Genomic DNA, 15844 nt, shown 5'->3' on the forward strand with positions numbered 1-15844 from the left:
AGTTGTAAAACAGTTTAAAGTTATATCCAACTGCTCAGTAAGAACAACGATAGATCAGTAGGTGGTTACTTGAAGTGTCTGGCAACAATATTTTGTTTCGGGTTTAGCAAGATTATCATTGACGTGAGATTATGTGTGATGTCCACTTGTCCTATAAAAAATTATGTGGACACACGTGCCCCCCCCCCCCCCCCCCACCCCAATTATATTATGCTGTAGATGTGGATGTGGATTGGGGTTAGTCTACTGAGTTACGGCTAATTTCCTACTTTAGAAAATGTGGTAAAATTGTGTTTCATTAGAGATGGCTTTGTAGAATTTGCATGATCGAGCCATTTATATTTTTTCCATCAAGTCGTACAATTTTTTGGTTATGATAGAAAAGTAAACCCATTGGTTGGTTGCTTCAAGAGTTGATAACGGACACGGTGGCGTATCAGTTGCATGCCCAACAATGGATATCGTATTTTTATTTCATGGTAATGCATGGCATTTCAACTCTATGTTGCAATGTAGTAATGGACCAGGAGACATCAGATCTGTCGTCTTGCCTTGGGGGGTGGGGCGGGGTTTCATGAACGTCGCTCACCTCCTCCCCCTTTATGGAGGTGGCAGATCGACACGAACACAATGGAGGAGGGGATCAGGGCAGCCCGTGTAGAAGTAAGATGTGAAGGAGAGAGGGCTCCATTGCGAAGGTGAGGTGGCCGTCATCTGGTTTTAAATTGGAGAGTTCCAATGAGAAATGTTCCGCTATGGCCGAAAAACGAGTAGGAATGGGAGGGTCTAGCAGAAAAAGTGGGTGGGGGTTTTTGTGTTGGGCCCGCGTGTTGGCAATAATATGGCGGATAGTCCGAAAAACCACATTTCTCCCCTCATATGGTCTGGATTTCAGGAAGCCCGGACTGTCTTGACGGTTGAATTTTGAGGAGCTGAGAGGAATGAGCTTCTACTTTCAATACATTCTTAATTATTTATTTAATTCATTTATATTAAATGGTAGCGCGTAGCAACACACGGGGTGCCTACTAGTAAAGTATGGAGGCCCGTCCGTTCGTTATATGTTATACAAAAAAGCTCCTAATTTTTTCTTTAAATAATCTGTGGTCCTACATTAAGTGCTCTTTCTCTATTGAGCCTCGGTCGAACTGCGGCAGCCGCTATCTCGCGCGCCTGGGCGCCAGTTAGTATTCCTCGTTCAGCTGCAATAGGCCCAGTTCGCTCTGTTTTCTGCCCGTTAGGACCCTGACTTTTATTATTTACACGGAATATGTTAAACATTATTATGCTATAACTTTCCAACCGTAACTCGGATTAAAATAATTTATATATGTAATTTGGTTAAAACTGCGTAGTTTTCAACCTGCTATTATTTGTTCCTATTAACCACTTTAAAATTCTATTCAGGGCATAAACTCAATTAATCTAATTAATTGCTCTGGTGTATTTTAGGAAATGCTAACACACAATATAACTTCTATGTCATCTTTATATATATGAAATATGTTATGAGGGCCTATACGGATCGAAGAGAGTCTGAATAATCGATTTCAATGGGCATATAGGAGTAATAAAGAAAGGAAAGAATAAAGGGCGTGATCAGTAGGTAAAAAAGAACGGGAGATTTTAAAAATATGAAGGAGAGAATAACACAGATGAATTGGTATTAAAACCAAGGGTGTGGCTTGCATGCAATGCAATAATGAAAAGGAATTATATATGGAGGGATGTGGGAGGGGCACGCATATATGCGTTGTTGCGCAGTGTGCAACAATTATGTGCAAAAGAAATAGGGCGTCGAGTTGTATGCAACGAACTAGGGTCATTTCGCTCAGATGTAGACACATTTTCTATTAATCTTCAAGCATATGCAAGATGGCCTAAAACACATTTAATAGAATCCTTTTATAGAGATCATAATGGTCGTATACTAATCGTACCAAAAGTATTGTATGTGTACCATGCTTCTTACAGTACTACTGGTATAAATTTCTACTAGACCTCAATCTGCGTCTCTCTGCCATTGTCTGGCACAATTCGGATGTTGTTGGGACGTGCTGACGGATGTTTCAGTGGACACGTCAATTATCTCTTCTGTTGCAACACTTCTGACCGTCCACCGCCTCTGTTTGTAGAAAACCCCCGTTCTTTCCTAAAATCAACCCGCAGTCCTGGTTTAAGTGATTCCAGAGACGAAACGCTTCTGCCCATCCACCGTTGCATCTTTTTGCAGAAAACCATCGCTCTTTCTTAAAATCTACTCGTAGTCCCAGTTTAAGTGATTCCAGACATAATCTTTCACTATTTGCGAAAAACCTTCTGCAGTTTCCTCAAATCAACCCGCACTCTAGGTTTAAGTGGCTCCAGAAAAACTATTTGTTGTTTGCAGAAAACACCCTGACATTTGATTTAATTAACCTGCAGTACATATGTATGTTTTTAAAATAGTCATATCTTTTACACCATAACTCCAATTTTAACATATTATATATAAAATTTGATTTTTTGTAGAATATGAATATGATGTTATTTTATTTGTTAACAATTTTAAAATTATTATTTTGGGTGCTACCTTAATCAATAATGCACGATCCGCCTCTCTTTTGTATCGGTGTAGATTCGGATTGAAAATGAACACCTTAGTAAAATTAGATTGGATACAAAAGTAATCATCTGTAACAATGCATGTACGCGTCGGCAAAACTTCGCATGGGAAAAAAGGAAAGCAGATTTCTCATTTTATGCGGAGAGAGAGATGTCTTAGGATTGACCACGTTGAAACATGTTGTGATTGTGTGAGCACCGAGACCACCGTCGGTGAGGGTGGGAGGAGGATAAGAGGCAACACAGATGGGATACCGTGCTCGAATAAATAACATGGACCTATTGGGGTCTTGAGTCACGGTTATTGGTCAGGGGCATCTGTTACTTTTTTCTCCGGTTGCAATGCACAGCCTCTTTTGCTAATAACTGTTAAAGACTAGAAACTTTGTATATTTGACTTATTTTTACATATTTGTATGGCTTAAAAACCAGCAAATGAACCGATGAACCAGCAGTCTGACCGAACAAAACCTGAACCGGCGGCATCACTGGTCCATCTCCGCCAGGCGGTGGATGAAGATATGATAGATTAGCGCTAGCCCGCTATTACTCCTTTGTTGCGCAGTCCATTCCCGTTTATGCTATGTCAGTTTCCAGTTTGCCAAAGAACATCTGCAAGAGTACATGTGATGCAATTGCTAGGTATTGGTGGGGAGGTTCACAGAACCAAAAGAAATTGCATTCGAAGGCATAGTGGAAGATGTGTATTCTGAAGAAAGAAAGAAGGAGGGATGGATTTCCGAGATTTACACTGTTTTAATCAAGCAATGTTGGCTAAGCAGTGTTGGAGACTACTAAGTGAACCAGAGTCTTTGTGTGCTCAGGTACTTCGTGCGAAATATTATCCGAAGGGGGGCCTTTTCAATGCGGTTCTTAAAAAAGGTGCCTCGTTGGGAGGCAATGGGGCAAGTATTAATATTTGGTCTGATCTTTGGATCCCTACCGCCCATGATAGGCCTGTGATGACACCACGCGGGCATTGCCTTCTTGAGACGGTACAAGATCTTATTGATCCACGTACGGGAGAGTGGGATGTACAATTGGTACATGACAATTTTTGTCCTATTGACGTTACAAGGATTATGCAAATTCCGCTTCCATCCCAAGAACAACCAGATTTCATAGCATGGCAATTATGTAAGTCTGGGAGATTTACTGTCCGTTCGGCTGATCATGCGGAATGGAAAGCGGAGTATCGAACTAGAGCGGGTATTGATACTGGTGTGGGAAGAAGCATGTCACATCCGATATGGAAATTACTTTGGGATCTGAGTATCCCTCCAAAGTACATATTTTTATTTGGAGAGCTCTACACGGAATTGTGCCCTGTTATTGTAATTTAGCGAACAAGCACATTAAAACTCCAGTGACTTGTCTGGTGTGCAAGGTAGATCGTGAAGACCTTAAGCACATGTTATTTATCTGTTGCAGAGCTAGAGAGGTATGGGAGGAACTCGGCCTAGGCGCGAATGTGGCCGCGATTGCTGAGCATCATAGGTCCGGTTCATTGATACTTGATGAGATAATATGTCCCAGTTTATCTGGTGGTGTCTCATTCCAGGGAGAAAATGCAGTGGAATTGGCTATGGTTGCGTGTTGGTATATCTGGTGGGAATGACGTCAAGTGTCCCATGATAAAGAGATTGGTACACCAGCACGATCGTCTCTACAGATTAGGGGTATCGTTGCAAACTGGGTAGCAGAAAAGAAGCTAGTTCCTCCACGACAGACTAGAAGGTCTAGACCAACATCAGACTGTATAAAGCTTAATGTTGATGCTTCATATCATGTTGACTCAGGGGCAGGGGCAACTGGTGCTATTTTACGAGACTCAAAGGGAGGTTTTGTTGCTGCGGCCATGGAATATAAACCGAATGCAATGGACGCTCCAACGATGGAGGCGTTTGCACTATTAATGGGACTACGACTTGCTGATGAGATGGGCATTTTTTCTTTGTCCATTGAGAGTGATTCTATGGAGATTGTTCAAGCTATCCAGAATCCGGATGACTACCGGGTGCCAAGCGCGGTAATTACTAACGACTGTCGAAGGTTGATGAGTTCTTTCGGCAAGGCGACAATAAATCATTGTGTGCGTGATGAGTGTGCTCATACTATTGCTCGTTTTAATTTCTTGGATCAAGAGTCAAGGGGTGTGGCATGATAAACCTCCTGATTTCCTGATTCCGCTTATTATAAAGGATATGATTATGAATTAAATAAAGTCGCCGAAGTTCAAAAAAAGGATTATTATTAGGAAGCGGCTCCATGACGATCAACTTACGTCGAGAAGAATCCATGCAGCCCAAACACCATTTTTCTCTCTCGGACATGTTAATGGGCAAACGTTTGCCGGGAAGACAGTCCCAGCGAACGCCCACAAAGACATTGGATCCAGATCACGTGGATGACAATTTTTCTATAAAATCGCTGATAATTCTTTCATTTACATGGCAATTTCCCGTTTCGCACAGGGCATTTCGCTCAACGACGCGCGGCAAATTTAGTTATTTTGGCATGGCAAGTGAGGCGTTCTCTGGCAATTCGCCCCCAGTGAACGTCTGTCAGATAAATGCGTCAGGCAACTTATAAAGGAAACTTTGTTTAATTATGCAATAACTTAACTGCATAGTAACACCACGGTGGCATCAGTCAACTGAACACGCACTTGTGCCGACCCAGCATGATAATGTACAACAACAGGATTTGCATCATATATTCTGTACTGCTCACGGCGATGACTCTGCTGTTGCTTCTGATGATATGATTGTGGATGGTTCAGATTGCGAGTCGCCTGGTCTCTGCTGGTTGTTGACCTTGATGTCTCCCATGTCACCGATCACAGCAGGCTTGGTGATCTTCTCCATGGAGACATCCTTTTCTCCGGTCAGCATCCGGAGGACGTTGGTCATGTTGGGACGGAGTTTCATCGCGTCTTGAGTGCACAGAAGACCAACTTTCAAGAATCGGCATGCCTCGTCGGAGTCTAGGTCATCTTCTAGATCTGTATCTATCATCTTCTCGAGCTGTCCTTGTTCATAACATGTCCATGTCTGCAAGAGCACCAGCAGATCCTTAAGGTCAGAAACAGCCAAAAAAAATGTTCCTCCAAATGTTAAAAATAAACTAGAATAAAATCTAGTAACGATATGGCTCTTGAGATATTCTTACACACGGCGGTTTGCTAATTGTGGTCTCAAAAAGTTGATACAGTTTGGGTGCCAAATCATAAACAGAATTACTGGGATGTTAAGAACAATCAACACTGCAAGTAGTATCCTATGAGATATGTTTTAGCTAACACCTAAATGATAACCGCGCCATGGAAGAAGAATCACAACTCAGTCTCAAAATGAAGCATAGGTTTGGTGAACATAGTATTACGATAGAGCTTACCCTCTCGAGCAGAAATTGGTCTTCATAAGGCAATCTATTATTGTGGTTACACCTGCCACTAACAATTTCCAATAGCAAAACACCAAAACTATAAATATCTGACTTCTTTGTCACTTGCCCTCTAACTGCATATTCAGGAGCCAGGTATCCTCTGACAGAAGGAGAGAAAAAAGGCAGAGAGAGAGAGAGAGAGATCAGAATGAAATATATTCCAATTCCCAACCAAACCCCAAACAAGGTTATACTTACATTGTACCTGCAACGCGGGTGCTCACATGAGTTGCATTTGGAGGGAGGAGCCTTGCCAACCCAAAATCAGAAATTTTGGGTGTGAGATCCTTGTCGAGCAGAATATTGCTTGCCTTTATGTCCCGGTGGATTATGGGAGGATGGATTTCTTCGTGAAGAAATGCAAGCCCATGGGCAACACCTAGAGCAATTTTAACACGGACTCTCCAGTTGAATCGAATTCTGCTATAACCCTTACCTGCAATACTTAAGCAAGATGGTTATTAAAGCATTAAATGATCAGCAAAGGACACATAGGGCAGAAAAGTATGTCACCTAGCAGTGTATGTGCAAGGCTATTGTTTTCAAGATAGTTGTATACAAGGATCCTATGGGGTCCCTCAGCGCAGCAACCGACTAAGGTGATCAGGTTTTCATGCACAATATCAGAAATTGCTGTAAGTTCAGTAAAGAACTCTCGGATGCCTTGCTTTGAATGGGCAGACAGCACCTTTACCGCAACAATTGTGCCGTCTTTAAGCCTTCCCTAATCAAATAAAATGAATGTTAGCTAAGAGAGCTTGATGCAAAGGATATTGTTTATGTGGCCATTGACTTGGGGAAATTACCCTGAACACAGAACCAAAACCGCCTTCGCCAACCTTGTTTGCTCCACTAAAATCATGTGTAGCTTTTCTCAGCTCGCTGTAAGAAAAAGCTTTCACCTTATTTCCTCCTGGAGCTGCCAGAAAGCAAATGCAAGTGAATCAGAATGGGACGTTTTTGCAGTAAAAGTGGTTATAAAACTGAGCAAAGACATGAAATGCTCGCCTTCTTCACCTTCAATAGTCTGTTCGATGTCCTTTCTACACATAAGGCAACAAGCCATGTTTGTAAATCAGAAGCCAAATCGTGGATATCAACAAAGAGAACTGGCTAATTTCGGGCTGAATTCCTGCAAAAAGAAAGAGCGGAATCAGAACAGTTTTTCATTCCGATAAGGAACAACTAATTGGTATAAATCTCATTGAAAAAAAACTAATCAGTGTAAATCTACCTAATAGCCTCAGATCACAAACCCGTAAATGGTTAACCAAACACATGCCCGTTTATCGGCACCGCTAGACCATAAATATATTTGGTAACATCTTATATCAGTTTACAGAGGGAGTAATAATTATCAAAAGTCACAGAGGAAAAGAAGCAGACTAATGCAATTCAGTGGCGCACCCCACCAACACTGACAAGTAAAGTTAGACCCCCCCCCCCCCCCCCCTCTCCATATAAATAATGCTGCAATTCACTGGTGCGCCCCACTAACACTGTCTGATCCGTATAAATAATGATGCATTTTATCTCCATGAAAGTGCATACTATGCATTGTACTATCAGATCCATGCAGAGAAACACAATGTGAATTTCACTAAACTTCACGCATTTATACATTACCAATGTAAGAGCATCTCAAGGCTAGTCCTTGATTGTCAAACAAAAAAATTTACTCTCACATAGTGAAATGGTATTACCAATGGTAGTTTTTTATAGCTAGTTATCAAAAATAGACCAATAATAGACTAATAAAGTACTCCCTCCGTTCACTTTTGTAAGTCGTTTCAGACAACTCAAAATAGGCTGTTTTGCACATTGTCTGAAATGTCTTCAAGGTCTTATAAAAGTGAACAGAGGGAGTAATAAAGTTCCTATCTATCGCATCTGGTACCACTCATGCACATGTAGGGTATATTGTTTGAATAATAATCAATAGCATTGACTTCTTCTAAGATGCAAAATGGAAGAAGGAACCGATCAATCTCGAACAAAATACATACCCCCCAATTTCTATCCAACATATAATGCACACATATGCTACACTAGATAAACATTTCTTAGCACATGGGCAAAACGTGGCAAGCAGCACCAAGGAGTGAAACCTCTTGGCCTCGTCGAAGCTGGAGCCATCAAATCCGGTGTTGAGAAGCCGGGGCACTCGGCCCAGGGCACGCAGGATCCAGGGAGGCAAATGTTGTGGTCGTTCGTTTAGATTTAGGTAATCATCAGCTTAAAAAAACAAATTAATGTCTAAGAATGAGGTCGGGGACAGAGCAGGATTAGGCTACGGCACGGAGGTGGTAGATTTTATGCCACATTGGGTGGGATTGGAGCTTGGATGGGTTAGAGCAAGAGATTGGTGGCCACCCCAAGGCCGCGGAAGCGTCCCCGCAAAAAGAACCGCGGAAGCAAGCAAGAAATGAAGCGGGATCCAGAGCAAAAGCGAGAATCACCTGATGTGGATGGAGCTCCTGCGCCCTTAGCGCCGCCTGTGCCCCAAGAACCAGCCGGCGAGGATAAGTGGCCTGAGCGCCGCCGGTATCTGAGAGCCAGTCGGCCGCGCTGGAGAAAGAGAGAGGGGAGATTGCCGGATTAGGACAAGGACGTGGTGGCTGAGGGATCTGGTACCCAGTGGGGGTTTGTGTAAAGCAAATCGTAGAGCGCACGATGACGGAGCTTGGTGACATCAGCGCTGCGAGGGGAACATACTCGACACCGCCGCGTGATACATACCTCAATCGAAACGCGCCGACCCACTTTCATCCGCGTGGTCAGTATAACCATATTTTTGCATAATTTTCTGCATACATATCAAATATTGCCCAAAGATTATGTATTTTGCGGGTGCAATATTGCCCAAAGTTTAAATCAGAAGCAAATAAAAACTCATAATTTACAAAACAAATAAAATTTAAATTGTCACGAATACATTGAATAGAAAAGGAGACGATACATATATTGATATGTTGGTTGCCCAGGTGAGCTCACATATATATGCTCAACCAAATCATCTTGAAATTAAATTGGAGTTGCTCAATCCCGCATTTTATGATAAAATTGGGTGAACCGTGCAAACATTGCCGCTCCTTCATACTCAGACACAACATTTTCACCCTGAAATTGAAATCTTGGTTGAAGATTTCATCCACATGCTCATCCTTTATGATCATGTTATGCATGATCACACAAGCAGTCATCATCTCCCACAACTTGGTGCTCCAAGTCCTAGCAGGATACCGAACTATGCACCATCAAAATTGAAGCACACCAAAAACACATTCTACATCCTTCCTAGTACTATCTTGTGCTTGGGCAAATCTCTGCCTCTTCTATCCTACCGGGTTATGGATTATGTTAACTAGAGTAGTCCATTGAGGATAGATACAACCAGCTAGGTAGTATTTCTTGTTGTAGTGGTGGTCATTGATCTCAATGTTGACCTCTAGACAGTTTCCTTCTGCAAGCCTTTTGAACACCAGAGAACGCTGTCGAGGGTTACGATCCTGAGAATGAGTACTAGGGGTACGAAAGAGGGGTAGACCTAGCTACGGCGCGGGTGTAACACTAGGTGTTTAACGAGTTCAGGCCCCTCTCGGCGGAGGTAAAAGCCCTACGACTCGTGCCCTAAGGCTTAGTCTTTCTTGATGGATATGGTTACATAGATTGCTTAACCCCGGCTCAGGAGGGGGAGTGCGGCTTATATAGAGTGTGCCGCAGACCCATGCACTCCACATCGCCAAGGCACTAAATGCTATTAATTACGACAGTTACAGGTGTAAAGAGCATCAACTACTGCGCTTTAAGGACGTCTTAGGATTCCTCGACCGTTGCAGCTCCCATGCCGTCTCTACGTATCTCCAGTCCGAGTGGCGATGGCCCAGACGAGTAACGGGTGGTCGTCCGAGTGCCGTCGAGGTAACCGAGTGGACTTCCTGTCATACGCATCTGAATGCTAATATGGTCCAAGGACCTACCCATGATGGTGTGGGACCCCAGGTGGGCCCTAAATGATGGATCCTTGACCCTACCTGTAATAGGTGACCTCACCAAACGCTGAAGCATGTTGATGTCATTATGAGGACGAGCGTGTTCTCTTGGTGACCCACATTGAGAGAGGTTTCTCCATGCCTCCCCATCCTTTCTTTCGTGCTTTCTTGGACTATTTTGGGGTGCAACTCCACAATCTTCCTCCCAATGCCATCGTTTATCTTTCGGCTTTCGTTTCCCTCTGCGATAACTTCCTCGGCTGTCACCTCCATTAGGGTCTCTTCAAGCACGTATTCACTTGTCGGTCAATGACCGTGAAAAAGGATTCGCCAACTAGCGAGAAGACCCACGTCACCCAACTGTGCGGGGGACTGGGCATTCAGCTCTGGGGCGGCAGCGCCTTCCCCAAGATGAGTTTTCCCGACTCGTTCAAAGGGTGGCAGGGAACTTGGTTCTACTGCAGGGACATTCCCAGAGCCAATAACCAATCGGGCATGCCCTTGTACTCGGTAGAGAGGGTGCAGGCTCTCGAGTCCCTTTCGGTGACAAAGGAGGAGAAGACGGAGGTTGGCATCCTGGCCACTGCCCTTGTCAGGGTTGTGAACACCGGCGTGAATGGGATGGACCTGCTGGAGACTTTCCTCACTCGGAGGATCCAACTGCTGCAAGCCAGGGCCCATCCTATGTGGATGTATGAGGGGCCGAGTGATCCCACTCGGGTGCACCCGGAGGAGCTCGACGAGAAGGACGTGGGTGCCAAGATCAGGGCCATCACCTGCGCCAGAGACAACCCGCGACGGGGCTCGGAGGGCGCCCCCGTACTCCAAGGAAGTGCAGCCCATCGAGGTAAATTTCTTCTGAGCAGTCGGACTACTCATATGTTACTCCCAATGTATCTAATCTCCATAGCGGTGAATCTGTTTTTCCAGAGTTTCCAACAAATGATCTCTAACATTCCAGTGGTCAACCGGTCGCCTGAGGACGTGACGAGTGACACCGAGAGCTAGTACTCAAAGGACTTTGACGACGACTAGAGCGAGGAGGATGAGAGCTCTAAGGAGAGTGAGGAGGCCGAGTCCTCCTCGTCCTATGAGGCCCCCAAGGAACCCCGCTCGAAGGTGCTTCATGATCCGAGTGGCAAGGCAGGAGGAGCTCAGCAGCCGACTGCTTCAGGGCAGACGACTCGCAGCTCGAAGCACGCGCACAGTGAGGCGGAGAGCTCTGCTGAGAAGCAGGCTAAGCTGCCTAAGCAAATTGCCTCCAAGCCTCGGAAGGCCGCTTTGCCTCGGATCAAGGTGACAGTGCAGGTTGCCTCAACGTAAGTGCCTTTGTTGAATCTTTGTCTATTGTTATTTTAATTCAGTTGACGGCCAAGTGTTGTTGGGCTTTGCAGTAATGAGACTTCGACGATGTCAGCGGAGCCGAATGCTCCTAAGCATGGCTAGGGTGACACCGATGCGGCGGACGCCGCCTCCTCCAAAGGTATTTTTTCCGCCTATTGGTCGCTATGTTCAGGTGTCTTCCGACTGACTCTCGCTAATGTTTTCGACTCGCATGTTCATGCAGCCCCGCCAGAGGTCATCCAACTGGACGATGACGAAAGGGCCGATCCGCCTAAACCAGAGGCTGACAAGGGAAAATGCCAGGCGCCGACGTGGTCATGCAGGAGGCTTCCCCTCGCCGAGTAGAGCGTGCTTCGCCGGCCAAAACTGCTTTGAGGGCTATGGTGTCGAGTCCTCTAGCCCAGGGTAGCTCCGCGCATGCGACCGCCCTGATTCCGGCCCCGAGGCCCACACCAGCTCCTCCGTCGACCCCTGCCACTGCTATCTCCCTGCACCGTGTCCCGAAAGACCAAGTGGGGGCGAGCAAGGAGGCCCTGATTTTAGGTGGGGTTGATGTGCAGTCGGCTGAGGGACGCCTACGACGCCAGTGAGGCGCTGCAGACCAACGTCCGAGTAAGTACCACCATGAGTAAAATTTTCAACTCCATTGCCGAATTTCCGTTTCTTTCTTCACGGTAGGGTTTCTGTCAGTGAGTTTGCGTAGGGCACACCCACTGTGTATTTTTGGTCCAGTGGGGGCACGCTGAGTGCACCCACTGGGTGTAGTCCCGGGGCTCCCATCGACTGGAAGCAGTCGGCGGGAATCTTAGAACTTATGTTTTCGATGTTGTCGCTTTCACCCGGGCTTAGCCGGGGCGCTTCCGAGTGCAAGCGACCTAGTGCACTACAAAAAAAGGCACATCCGTGACATTTTGGCCTGAATGAAAAAAAAATTATGTCATGCTTATGACACTTCTATGACGATAATTGTGACAAAAACACGTATCATCATAGATGTGGTGGGCTCCTACTTCTATGACAAAAAATCATGACAGAAAATGGGCTTTTCGTCCTGGGCGGGCCGGAGACGCAGCTACATGACATTCTTTGGGCCATCCATGACGGAAAAAATCGTGGTAGAAGTGAGGGCGAGGAAAATATCGGGGAGTTCCCGGTTACGATGGGTGGTCGGGGCCGAGCGATGCACAGAGGTTTGCGCGTTTTCTCTCGTATATGTACGCGCATGTGTGCGAGGCGTTGGGCTCTAACTGAACCCGAGCGAGGCGTTCGCTTACTGAACCCGAGCGATTGCACTAGCTACGTTACTAAACCCGAGCGATCGATCCCTTGGTTGTTAACTGAACCCCAGCGATTCATTCGTTGCTGACTGAACCCAAACGATTCCTTCGCTGCTGCTGCTAACTGAACCCGAGTGATCGATCACTGTTGCTACTTACTAAAGCCGATCGAGCCCCCGTGCGAGACATAGCCAGCCGGTGTTGGGTTGCCTCTTGATGAACAGTGACCGTTGCTACCGTGCGCGCGGTACATAGAATGAGTCGAGGCGTGAAGAGTCGAGCCGGTTGGTTGGCTGTGGATGAACAATTCCCGGTGGGGGTTGGATGAACAGGACCCCGTGGTAGTAGGCCATTGTCGCTGGATGAACAGGACCCCGAGGAGGCCGCCGCACCCTAGCCGGTTGTGGGTGGATGAACAGGACCCTGTGGAGGCTGGATGAACAGTAGCCCGTGGATGAACAGTTGCCCGTGGAGGCTGGAGGAGGTCGACGGTGGATGAACAGTATCCCGTGGAAGCTGGAGCAAGGCAGCAGACGGTGGATGAACATGACCCCGTTTCGACCGTAGGCGCTCCAACACAAGTTCGTTTCCTCCGTTTTGCGGTATGCCGCACCCCTCCCGATCAACAGGACCCTGTTTCGACCGTAGGCACTCGAACACAAGTCCGTTTCCTCCGTTTTGCGGTATGCCAGACCCTTCCCGATGAACAGGACCCCGTTTCGACCGTACGCGGTCGAACAGAAGGCCCGTTTCCTCCGTTTTGCGGTATGCCGGACCTCGTTTCGGCTATTCCGTCCAAGCCGGTTGGCTGAGCCGATGAACACGACGTATTTTGTTGCCTCCCGATGAACACGACGCATTTCGTTGCCTCCTAATGAACATGACGCAGTTTCTCCGTTCCGACCCAGCCGGCTGGCTTCCGATGAATAGGACACCGTTGCTGCCTTCTGTTGCCTCTCCATGTACACGACCCCTGGCCGTACGTATGCGCGAGTACGCGTTCGAGACCCCGCCCGTATGTGCGTACGTGGCCATATTTTTTGGCATCTGTTGTACGTACGTGTACACAGTTTTGACTGGACTGTTTGAACTGCTACTGCTCCTTACTCTGGCACGGTTCATTGTGGCAGACTAACCGATCGACCGGTATGTACATAGATAATGCTACGTACGCTTCGACCGGGTGGGTCCCAGCTGTCAGGGAGGACAAGGAGGCACTTCCTTACGTGTGAATATATAGCTAGCGGGTCCCTAGTAAGCCTCTAGTTGACTAGCTCGTTGATCCATCAGCATGGAGCTTATTCATGCGCTTGACACCAATGTGACCAAGGCGGCAGTGCCACAAGTATGTGGGACTATCGTTATCAACTTTACATCTTTTGGTATTGACACTATGAACATGTGTAACATCACGTTCGAGATTCATCAAAAATAAACCATTGACCAGCGGGGCATGACCATAAAACATATCTCTCAAATAAATAGAACAACCATTATTCTCGGATTTAAATGAGTAGCCATCTCGAATTAAACGAGATCCAGACACAATGTTCATGCTCAAAGCTGGCACTAAATAACAATTATTGAGGTTTAAAACTAATCCCGTAGGGAGATGCAGAGGTAGCGTGCCGACGGCGATCACATCGACCTTGGAACCATTCCCGACGCGCATCGTCACCTTGTCCTTTGCCAGTCTCCGTTTATTCCGTAGTTCCTGCTTTGAGTTACAAATATGAGCAACCGCACCGGTATCAAATACCCAGGAGCTACTACGAGTACTGGTAAGGTACACATCAATTACTTGTATATCACATATACCTTGGGTGTTGCCGGCCTTCTTCTTGTCCGCTAAATATTTGGGGCAGTTCCGTTTCCAGTGACCACTTCCCTTGCAATAAAAGCACTCAGTCCCGGGCTTGGGTCCATTCTTTGACTTCTTCCCAGTAACTGGTTTACCGGGCGCGGCAACTCCCTTGCCGTCCTTCTTGAAGTTCTTCTTACCCTTGCCCTTCTTGAATTTAGTGGTTTTATTCACCATCAACACTTGATGTTCTTTTCTGATCTCCCTTCCGCTGATTTCAGCATTGAATATACCTCGGGAATGGTCTTTTCCATCCCCTGCATATTGTAGTTCATCACAAAGCTCTTGTAGCTTGGTGGAAGCGACTGGAGGATTCTGTCAATGACCGCGTCATCCGGGAGATTAACTCCCAGCTGAGACAAGCGGTTGTGCAACCCAGACATTCTGAGTATGTGCTCACTGGCATGACACCATGATCTCCATAATGGCATACATAATAGACCCTATGGCCGAGGCATAGGGGATGACACTCATCTCTTCTATATCTTCTGCCGTGGTCGGGCATTGATATCATGGTGTCATGGTGTCATGCCAGTGAGCACATACTCAGAATGTCTGGGTTGCATAACCGCTTGTCTCAGCTGGGAGTTAATCTCCCGGATGACGCGGTCATTGACAGAATCCTCCAGTCGCTTCCACCAAGCTACAAGAGCTTTGTGATGAACTACAATATGCAGGGGATGGAAAAGACCATTCCCGAGGTATATTCAATGCTGAAATCAGCGGAAGGGGAGATCAGAAAAGAACATCAAGTGTTGATGGTGAATAAAACCACTAAGTTCAAGAAGGGCAAGGGTAAGAAGAACTTCAAGAAGGACGGCAAGGGAGTTGCCGCGCCCGGTAAACCAGTTACTGGGAAGAAGTCAAAGAATGGACCCAAGCCCGGGACTGAGTGCTTTTATTGCAAGGGAAGTGGTCACTGGAAGCGGAACTGCCCCAAATATTTAGCGGACAAGAAGAAGGCCGGCAACACCCAAGGTATATGTGATATACAAGTAATGTACCTTACCAGTACTCGTAGTAGCTCCTGGGTATTTGATACCGGTGCGGTTGCTCATATTTGTAACTCAAAGCAGGAACTACGGAATAAACGGAGACTGGCAAAGGACGAGGTGACGATGCGCGTCGGGAATGGTTCCAAGGTCGATGTGATCGCCGTCGGCACGCTACCTCTGCATCTACCCACGGGATTAGTTTTAAACCTCAATAATTGTTATTTAGTGCCAGCTTTGAGCATGAACATTGTGTCTGGATCTCGTTTAATTCGAGATGGCTACTCATTTAAATTCGAGAATAATGGTTGTTCTATTTATTTGAGA

The 15844-nt window shown here is 46.2% G+C and overlaps 1 protein-coding gene across 4 annotated transcripts; it reads right to left on the reverse strand.

The window, feature by feature from the left end:
- Positions 1-5190: 5190 nt before the first annotated feature.
- Positions 5191-8782, reverse strand: LOC109759869 (cold-responsive protein kinase 1). 4 transcript variants are annotated; one of them, XM_020318706.4, is made up of 7 exons: positions 8511-8782; positions 7069-7183; positions 6858-6970; positions 6565-6775; positions 6250-6487; positions 6001-6151; positions 5191-5657 (listed from the first exon to the last, which is right to left on the reverse strand). In XM_020318706.4, exons 2-7 carry the CDS (start codon positions 7115-7117, stop codon positions 5334-5336), a joined length of 1086 nt encoding a protein of 361 aa, XP_020174295.1. In that variant the 5' UTR covers positions 7118-7183; positions 8511-8782; the 3' UTR covers positions 5191-5333. The 4 variants fall into 4 exon arrangements, with proteins under 4 accessions (XP_020174295.1, XP_020174294.1, XP_020174296.1 ...); XM_020318705.4 differs by having other exon boundaries at positions 7060-7183; XM_020318707.4 differs by having other exon boundaries at positions 6565-6770; positions 7060-7183; positions 8511-8671.
- Between the last annotated feature and the right edge of the window lie 7062 nt (positions 8783-15844).

Source organism: Aegilops tauschii, chromosome 5, assembly GCF_002575655.3.
Source record: "Aegilops tauschii subsp. strangulata cultivar AL8/78 chromosome 5, Aet v6.0, whole genome shotgun sequence".
Taxonomy (NCBI): Eukaryota; Viridiplantae; Streptophyta; class Magnoliopsida; order Poales; family Poaceae; genus Aegilops; species Aegilops tauschii.